This window comes from Pongo abelii, chromosome 12 (assembly GCF_028885655.2).
Source record: "Pongo abelii isolate AG06213 chromosome 12, NHGRI_mPonAbe1-v2.0_pri, whole genome shotgun sequence".
Taxonomy (NCBI): Eukaryota; Metazoa; Chordata; class Mammalia; order Primates; family Hominidae; genus Pongo; species Pongo abelii.
Genome location: NC_071997.2, coordinates 32,045,420 through 32,055,910, shown reverse-complemented (window position 1 = coordinate 32,055,910; position 10,491 = coordinate 32,045,420). Strand labels below are relative to the sequence as shown.

Sequence of the window (10,491 nt, the reverse complement as noted above, 5' to 3'; positions counted from 1 at the left end):
AAAGAAAGAACTAGATCACGAGATTAAAACTTTAAGTGAACAAGAGCAAGTCTTATGAGAACACATGGGCACAGTGAGGGGAACATCACACATGGGGGCCTGTCGGGGGAGTGGGGAGTAAGGGAAGGAAAGCATTAGGACAAATACTTAATGCATGTGGGGCTTAAAACCTAGATGAGAGTTGATAGGTGCAGTAAACCACCATGGCACATGTATACCTATGTAACAAACCTGCATGTTCTGCACGTGTATCCCAGAACTTAAAATTTTTTAAAAAAGTAAAATTTTAAAAAATCAGAGCTAGAACGCTCTAATAACCCAAGCTTTGTGAAAAATTGTAAAAATAGACCAAAGACTCGGTAGAGTGGTTCCCCCACACACCAAGTGGATAAGGGCATATCAGGAGACAGCTGGCTGTGGTTATATAAAAAACAAAATCACGGCAAAGCTTTGCTCCCAAAGATGCCTCACTAGATCAGTAACACAACTAGTGACAAAAAGTTTTTTTGCCCAACACTGCATATATGACTACACAAACTTATAGCTGAGGTCACAGGGAACTATCATGAGGGTGCCTGCAAGGCAAGTAAGCCATGATCTTATCCTGGACATCTTTGTGACATGGACACCAATGCCTCCTGCTGAAACCCTCCTCCATCCTTGACGTGAGCTCTGCAAACCATCCCCTTGCCTTCCCAGCCCGCCTCTTTATTATTTTTCTATCTCAATAGTTTTAAGGGAACAGGTGGTTTTCGTTATATAGATAAGTTCTTCAGCAGTGATTTCTGAGATTCTGGTGCACCCGTCACCCGAGCAGTGTCCACAGTACTCAATGTGTAGTGTTTTATCCCTCACCACCCTCCCACTCTTCCCGCTGATTCCCCAAAGTCTAATATATCATTCTTATGCCTTTCAAGCCTGCCTCTTTAACTATGGGCATTCCCCCAAGATTTTGTTCTACTTTCTGCTATACTTTCTCTCAGAAAGCATACCCATGATTATTGCTTTACTTACCAACCCCATATGGAGAGCTCCTCACCACAGGTATGGCTTCTACTGCTTTCTCTGCTTATGTTTATAGATGAACTCATAAGACTTGTGTCCACAGCTTAAAATTCAATGACAAGAAGGGAGCATGTTTTTACCTATGCGGGCAGATTCTTCAGATGCATTATTCAAAGTTCCAGGCATGCTAACAAACAGAGAAAAAGAGAGTTTCCCAAACTTCCAATGATTGCTAAATGTGTCTATAACAGAACTCAGTCCAAAGAGCTGAACTTCAACCTAATATTTCAGCCTACATTAAACATGCTACATAGTCTGCTAAGAGGAGTAATACTGCAGTGACTAGAGGAAATAGAAAGTGGTGGGCATGTTTCAGTCCTCCCATCCTGAGTAACTAGCCCAGAACTTAGAGGTTTAACATTAAAAATATGTTATTTTACCTCAGAATTTTGTAGGTCAGGAATTTGGACAGGGCTCAGCTGAGTGGTTCATCTGTTCCATGTGGCATCAACAGAGTTGACTTGGTGGCACTGGGCTAAAGATGGTCTGGTCTGGAGGGGCTCTCATACATCTGGCACCTTGGCAAGGACAGCTGGAAGACTAGGTTCAGCCAAGACCCTCAACTGGAGCACTTACCTGGGATCTCTCCAGCATGAGAGCCTCAGAGTAGATGGATTCCTTCAATGGCCCCTCAGGACTCCAAGAGCAAGTGTTCCATTCAAGAGTTCCAGTTGCAAGCTGCAGGGATTCCCAGAAGTCCCAGAAAGTCACTTCTGTCTCATTCTACTGGTCAATCAAGTCACTAAGACCACCCCAGATTTAGGAAAAGAGGATTTAAACTGCATTTTTCAATGAAAGAAGTAGCAAAGAATTCATGGGCATCTTTAATCTACCACAGACTCTATTTTTATCCCTTTCACAATGTTATGCTTGGATTAAGTACTCACGGTGCCAATTGGTTTGCTCTGTAGATCATGTCACATCATATCTTCACTGCCCTCCAGTGACATAATAAATCTTAGTACTGTAGCAGAATCAGAGGTTCAACATCACCTTTAGGGCTGGAAGAATTAATGAATGTTAGAAAAAAAATCACAGCAACATTGACATTAATATCCATTAGAATCATTATATTCTTGACAATTATGTTTTAATACATAGGGAAGAGGACAGCAAATTATGATGGTAAGAGTATGAATTTTGCAATCACAACCCACCTCAGTTCAAGTCCCTGCTCTGTCATTTACCAGCCATGTAAATTTAAGCAAGGGACTGAAATTTTCTGATCCTTGGCTTTAAAATTAATAAACACCTGTAGTAGGTGTCTCAGGAACCCCTAACTCTTGAGCTATGTCCATTCCTTCAAGAAAAAAATTGTAGGAGACCTTGTATGTACTTTTGAGAAAGTCCTGGTGGACACGAACTCCATTGGCCATGGCAGGTGACCTCCATAAGTCACCCTTAGCATGGTGTTTCCTTAATTGGAAACACCAATTAAGACTGGGCAGGGAGACTGGCTTGCTTCCTGGAATCACTTCCCCCATAAATTGCCTGCATCCAAGTCTTTACCTCAGGATCTACCTCCAGGAGAACCAAAACCAAGGGAATTCTTACCTTACAGGATTGTTCTAAGTGTAACATAAATTCCAAACATAGAGAATGCCAGGCACAGAGCCTGGTACCTCGTTGTCTCTCATTCATTCCCTGCCATTTTCATGGGTCCAGACCACTCATCTTTCCCCACACCTGGCCAGCCCTTTCCAGCCCTGCTCACTGCCCAGTCTGTTTCTCCTAATAGGATATCTCGCCCTCCTCTGAGGTGTTGAAATCTCACCCACCCTTAAACATCCTTCTCTGACCTCCCTGGGTGGGGGAAATCCCCTGGTTATACCCACTTACAGCAAACACAGCTCTCTCCTTCCCTACACTTTCCACAAGTTTACATTTTATCGGGGTCATTATATTATCTTTGTCTGTCTTCTTCATGAGACTTAAGCTCCCACAGGACAGGGGACATGTCTGTTTTCCCTAGCCAAGAAAGGAAAAATTACTATTTGTTGAATGAATGAATACACAAATGTTCTTTCACCTGTGATTTATGCACTGACCTTGTCCTGTTTCCTATTTGCCCTCCACCACTGACACACGTGGCCACCCTGGACATCACTTCTCCCCTCCTGTGTTCCCACAGCATATTGTGGTAACTTGCATTGACCACATTCTCCTCTGTGATTCAGTTTAGATATTTTTGCCTATTTGGTTGTTTGTTTTTCTCTTTTTCTTTTGTTCTTTCTTCTTTCCTCCCTCCCTCTCCTTTCTTTCTTGCTCTCTTTTTTCCTTCCTTCTTCCTTTTTCCTTCCTTTCTTCCTCCCTCTCTGCTCTCATCTTTCTTTTTCTTTCTTTCTTTTTCTCCCTCTCTTTTTCCTCTCTCCCTCTCTCCTCTCTTCTCCTTCTTTCTTTCTTCCTTCCTTTCTTTCTTTCTGAGTGTCTCAGCATAAAAGCATAAGCCATGTGCTCAACAGGAACTCAGGTATGTAAGTGTCAACCCACCCTGGGTCTTGTCTGACTGAGCACTCTGGGACTGTTGTACTGCATGTAGAGCTGACATTTTGCCTTACCCCAGATTCACCTCCTTTCCAAAATCAGGGAGCACTGGCTGCCTCTTATCCTTTAAAACAATATCCCCACTGGGGGAAGAAGTTGCCCCAAGATAAAGAAAGGCAGGCCTGGGAACCAGATCACGGATCCTTGTTGCAGAGCAGAGGGACATCTGAAGGCTTATGTGGCATGGCCATCCTGCTGTCTTTGAAGCATTTTGCTAGGTTCCTAGGAAACTGGGACTGTAGTTGATGAAAATAGAAACCCTTTTAAAAAGTCTGCACTAATGTATAGTAGAAAATTGAGTGCTTAAGACTGGGATGGCTCCCTTGGGGACAGAGAAGCCCATATAGCAAATTCCAGTTGATGAAACGTAAGAACAAGCCTTCAGGGAGCCCAGGGAAGGGCTTCCAGATACAGGTAAAAATGTGGCTGATGTTTTGCTTTCCCTTCTGCATGCCAGGGATGTAGACACTATGTCTGACACTCCAACAATCATCTTGTGACCACGAGGAAAAGGCCAAACCAAAAGAGGCACTGACCCTGACATTGTTGATGTCCTGCAGTCCTGTGATGATGTCATGCCCACTCATTCCACAAGCTTTTGGAGAGGAAGGAAGCACTGTGCTGTCCACTGGTGTGTCTTTCCCAACTCTCACCAAGTGCAGCATCTCATAATAGCTGTTTAATAGATTTTTTAAATGAAATCTGCTTTTGAGGTACAACAAAAAAAAAAACTTTAGGCCAATATCCTTGAAGACTCAATGCAAAAATTCTCAACAAAACACTGGCAAACCAAATCCAGCAGCATGTCCAAAAGCTTATCCGCAATGATCAAGTAGGCTTTATCCCCGGGATGCAAGGCTGATTCAACATATGCAAATCAATAAATGCGATACATCACATAAACAGAACAAAAGACAAAAACCACATGATTATCTCATAGACGCAGAAAAGGCTTTCAATAAAATTCAACATCCATTCATGTTAAAAACTCTCAGTAAATTAGGTATTGAAGGAACATACCTCAAAATAATAAGAGCATGTATGACAAACCCACAGCCAACATCATACCAAATGGGCAAAAGCTGGAAGCATTCCCCTTGAAAACCAGCACAGGGATGCCCTCTCTCACCACTCCTATTCAACATAGCATTGGAAATTCTGGCCAGAGCAATCGGACGGAGTAAGAAATAAAGGGCATCCAAATGGAAAGAGAGGAAGTCCAACTATCCATTTGTGGACGACATGATCCAATATCTAGAAAACCCCATAGCCTCAGCCCAAAAGCTTCTTAAGCTGATAAACAACTTCAGCAAAATGTCAGGATACAAAAATCAATGTGCAAAAATCACCAGCATCCCCATACACCAACAACATTCAAGCTGAAAGTCAAATCAACATAAACTCCCATTCACAATTGCCACAAAAAGATGAAAATGCCCAGGAATACAGCTAACCAGTGAGATGGAAGATCTCTAAAAGGAGAAGTACAAACCACTGCTCAAGGACATCAGAGATGCCAGGTGTGGTGGCTCACACCTGTAAACCCAGCACTTTGGAAGGCTGAGGCAGATAGATCAATTGAGGTCAGGAGTTCGAAACCAGCCTGGTCAACATGGGGAAATCCTGTCTCTACCAAAAATATAAAAATTAGCTTGGCATTGTAGTGTGCACTTGTAATCCTAGCTACTCAGCAGGCTGAGGCAGAAGAATCACTTGACCCTGGGAGGCAGAGGTTGCAATGAGCAGAGATTGCCACACTGCATTCCAGCATGGGGGACAGAGTGAGACTCTGTCAGAAAGAAAGAAAGGAAGAAAGAAAGGAAGAAAGGAAGAAAGAAAGGAAGAAAGGAAGAAAGAAAGAAAGAAAGGAAGAAAGAAAGAAAGAAAGAAAAAGAAAGAAAGAAAGAAAGAAAAGAAAGAAAGAAGAAAAAGAAAGAGAGAAAGAAAGAAAGGAAGGAATCAGAGAAGACACAAACAAATGGAAAAACTTTCTATGCTCATGGATAAGAAGAATCAATATCATTAAAATGGCCAAACTGTCCAATGCAATTTATAGATTCAAAGCTATGCCTATTAAACTGCCATTGACATTATTCACAGAACTAGAAAAAACTATTTTAAAATTCATATGGAACCCAAAAAAAGCCTGAATAGCCAAAACAATCCTAAGCAAAAAGAACAAAGCTGGAGGCATCACACTTCCCAACTTCAAACTATACTACAGGGCTACAACAACCAAAACACAAGATACTGGTACAAAAACAGACACACAGACCAGTTGAATAGAATAGAGCACCCAGAAATAAGACCATACACCTACAACTATTTGATCTTCGACAAACCTGACAAAAACGAGCAATGGAGAAAGGACTCCTTATTCAATAAATGATGATGGAATAATGGCTAGCCATATGCAAATTAAAACTGGACCCCTTCCTTACACCATATACAAAAATTAACTCAAAATGGTTTAAAGAGTTAAATGTAAACCCCAAAACTATAAAAACCCTGGAAGACAACCTAGGCAATATCATTCAGGATATAGGCATGGGAAAACATTTTATGACAAAGATGCTAAAAGCAACTGCAACAAAAGCAAAAATTGACAAATTGAATCTAATTAAACTAAAGAGCTTCTGCACAGCAAAAGAAACTATCAACAGAGTAAACACACAATCTATAGAATGGGGGAAAATTTTTGAAAACTATGCATCTGACAGAAGTCTAATATCCAGCATCTATGAGGAACTTAAACAAATTTACAAGAAAAAACCAACCCCATAAAAAGTGGACAAAGGACATGAAAAGACACTTTTCAAAAGAAGATACACATGCGGTCAACAATCATATGAAAAAAGCTCAACATCACTGACTATTAGAGAAATGCAAACCAAAACCACAAGGAGATACCATCTCACACGAGTCAGAATGGCTATTATTAAAAAGCCAAGCATGGTGGCCGGCACCTGTAGTCCCAGCTACTCAGGAGGCTGAGGCAGGAGAATGGCATGAACTCAGGAGGCGGAGCTTGCAGTGAGCCGAGAATGCGCCACTCGCCACTGCACTCCAGCCTGGGCGACAGAGCAAGACTCCGTCTCAAAAAAAAACAGATGCTGGGGAGGTTGTGGAGAAAAAGGAATACTTAAACACAGTTGGCAGGAGTGTAAATTAGTTCAACCATTGTGGAAGACTGCGTGGCAATTCCTCAAAGACTTAAAGACAGAAATACCATTCAACCCAGCAACCCTTTTATTGGGTACATTCACAGAGGAACATAAATCATTCTATTATAAAGATACATGCACCCATTATGTTCATTGCAACACTATTCACAACAGCAAAGACATGGAATCAACCTAAATACCCATCAATGATAGGCTGAAAAAAATGTGGTACATTTACACCATGGAAAACTATGCAACCACAAAAAAGAACAAGATCGTGTTCTTTGCAGGAACATGGATGGAGCTGGAGGCCATTATCCTTAGCAAACTAACACAGGAACAAAAAACCAAATACCGCATGTTATCACTTATAAGTGGGAGCTCAATGATGAGAACACATGGACACATAGAGGGGAACAACACACACTGGGGCCTACTGGAGGGTGGAAGCTGGGAGGAGGGAGAGGATCAAGAAAAATAACTAATGGGTACTAGGCTTAATACCTGGGTGATGAAATAATCTGTACAACAAACACCCATGACACAAGTTTGCCTATGTAACAAACCTGCACATGTACCCCTGAATTTAAAATAAAAGTTTAAAAAAATCTGCTTTTAAGCTAGAAGAAATTAAGAAAATGCTGGGCTATTGGAGAAAAATTGTGATTTAGTTAAAAGTTTTGGTGTAGTATTGTCAGTTGGCATGAAAAAGTCAAGAAACTCATGCCCCCCCTAAGCCACCCCACCCTACCACCAGATTGTCTGTATTTCAGGGATGGGGGTGCAGAGAAAAGGGAAGCTGAAGGTAATCCCTTTACAAATTTTCTCCCTTGAAAGAGTGACATTTCAATTGTGTTACAGAAAATTTTTAGCTAAAGGGTTAAAAGAAGAAGAAAGAGGAGAAGTATATATACAAAATGCTCTGGTCAGACCATGAGAAGTCTTATCGGGATCCTTTATCTCCAGGAGGTGTCTGAAATCAACCTAGCCTTTTGACTTTGAAGATACGTCTCCTGAGTTTCCCCAGGATGGACATTGCTGAGGAAAAGCTGACTCAGAAAGACAAGGCAGGTCCAAGTGTTTGCCGAGAAAAATGCACTCAGCACTCTACATAATTCCCAAAGGACTTTCTTCTAAAAATATTTTTATTAGAGTCTGAAATAATTTAATCATAGGCTTGTATTTAGTCAGAGCTCAGCAAGTACTCTGTGCCGAACAGCGATATTCTTTCAGGCTTTTAAACAGGAAACTGAATCCAGAGAACAGAAAACACAGAACCGTGCCCATGATGACTTGGAAAAGCTACCCTCTACTCACACCAAACTCCCAAGTGCCCCCTACTTCACTGGGAATATGTTAAGGTTGAAACTAAAGAGGAGAACTTGAGGGTTCTTTTCCCAATGAGATAAAGGAGCTCAAGGCTGGAGTGCCATTGACAGCCTGGCAGCAGGCAATCTTAAAGAGAAAGAAGACTGATATCTGAGCAGGACGGAATGGTTCCTGGGCTACTAGTCAAATCTTCTCCTTAGATTACGGGGAAGACCTTCCTTGTTAGCTGTGAGAACATCCTACTCCCAACGGATACCAAGCACCACCATATTTCATCCATTCATTCATTTGACATGTCTTTGACATTGGGAAACCTGTAGACCTCAGCTTTCCAAACAGCATCGATCAGGCTGGATTCCCCTGAGGGACCCAGGGGAACACACGGATAGTTAAACAGACCACTGGGGGAAAACACTGGGACATGGACACTCCAGGAATAAGTACTGAACTTCCTAGATGGACGTGGAGGTGCAGGACAGGGACTTTGCCTTGCTTGTCTTTAAAATCAGAAACACAGGGTGTTTTAGCGAGTCTAAATTTACTGATTTTAAAGCTCCCACAAGGAAGACCCACATGAGACAAAAATCTAGAGGAGTATGCTAGGATAAAGCAATAAGTGAATGAATGAATTTCTGGTACAAAAAGCAAAGGGCCCGGAGTACCAGACCACAGGTGTTAGAAACAAAAGAAGTCAAACCGGGGTTTCCAGCCCATGCCACTCATTAGAATCACCTAGGACCCCAATCACTTACAGCAGAGCCCCTGGGCATGGGTCCAGACACCAGTGGCATTGTTGTTTCACCTCTCTAGATGATCCCATTCTGCCGCTGAGGACCCACGCTTAACTGGTGCACAGCCACTCGAGGCATACCTCTCCACTTCCAAAAAATATCTATGCAACAGAAACACTGTACAGCATCTCGAACATTCAAAAGCCGAGGAAGAGAATTGCATACTGAGGAGTACATGGCAAGAAGGTCATCCTCACCCGGGGTGGAAGCACTGTGAGTGATCTGCTGAGGGTCATTTTGCACCTGGAGTGGGGCTGGGGAAGAGCCCTCTTCTCAGAAAAGGTGCAGAGGCCTAGAAAGTTCCATACCAGGAGGTCATGGTCCCTGTCGGCTTAAGGACAACAGAGTGGGGAAGCTCTGTCACTAAGACAGAAGCCAAATCATCATGGGCTTATGGGAAAAACACAGTGAGAAGCTCCGAATATGCTAGATGGGGAAGAAAGTCTCCAAAAAAGGCCTGGAGCCTGGGAGACTGGGGAGCTACCCCTGAAGATTATTCAAGAAAGCCCAGGGTCCCAAATGCTGAGATAAGATGCTTGGTGAAATTTCCCCTAGATGTGACAAAGGTGGTACTGTCACTAACTCCTGCTGGAATAATTGGCCAAAGAGAGCTTGCATTCCCAAGTCATGGGTTCTAGACTTAACCATAGAAATCGAGGTGCTCCCACTGACAGCAGGAGTAAGAATGTCCTGGAGGGCTTGCGGAACAAGGATACTGGGCCACCCTGTGGCTCTAATCAGCAGAGGGATGCTGATGATACTGGACTGAGGTCCCCCTGCATCCCCCATTCTTCCCCCTGATATCTCCGAGCTGCTGCTGTGGTCACTGTTACTACTGGGTATGGATTCCTGGGAGCAACATTTGTCCAGAAAACCTGCTCCAGGGACCAGAGAATGGCTTGTCTTAAAATTCATTGCAGGTGGAGTCAGGGCTGTGCTGATCTTGTATAAATGCCTGGGACTCATTAAAAGGGGACATGCGAGGCCAATGCAATGCCCTAAGGAGCCACACCCTTCCCTGCAGAAGACGGAAGACAGCCTTGACAGCAGTCCCCTCTCCTGGAAGGAGCAGCCTCTTTGCTGGGATGGAGCAAGAAGGAGCTGTGAAGAAACTCAGGCTTTAATTTTAAAATTTTTGAGGCTTAGTGTGCATCCATTTTAGGTATTGCCCAGGCTACAAATGTAAGACTACATTTCTATGCAGCACTAAGCTTTTGCTGCTAACGCTTCTAAGGTTTTATGGCAGTTGTTTTACCATGCTTCATAAAGGATATTTGGTATTCTTGACAGAATAAAATAAAATAAAATTGGGAGCATATTTATTTTGTTGGCTGTTTACTTTTGACCACTTAATTTCTGTGCAGAGCTTCTGATGAGCTGTAGCAGACAAGGCAGGATGTAATTGTGTTGTAGGACCTTTGTCCTTAGTTCAGCTAACAGCCAGGTTCTTGTCACATGGCCATGAGAGATTAGGCTTGCAGACACTTTGAAGGGTGAGAAAAGTGGAATTTATTGGGCAAAAAGGGGGGAAAAAAGAGAAACAGGGACCCTCCGCAAAGGCAGAGCACTGCTAGTGTGCTTCCCGCCTCGCAGATTGA

The 10,491-nt window shown here is 42.8% G+C and overlaps 1 protein-coding gene across 1 annotated transcript in view; it reads right to left on the bottom strand.

Annotated features, from left to right (window-relative positions):
- Positions 1-390: 390 nt before the first annotated feature.
- IL1R2 (interleukin 1 receptor type 2) overlaps positions 391-10,491 on the bottom strand; it is a 53,770-nt gene continuing 43,669 nt past the window's right edge. Inside the window, exon 9 of the mRNA XM_054547424.2 lies at positions 391-2,066. Coding sequence (XP_054403399.1) covers positions 2,041-2,066 — 26 coding nt within the window. The 3' untranslated portion in view covers positions 391-2,040. The remainder of the gene's footprint in view (positions 2,067-10,491) is intronic.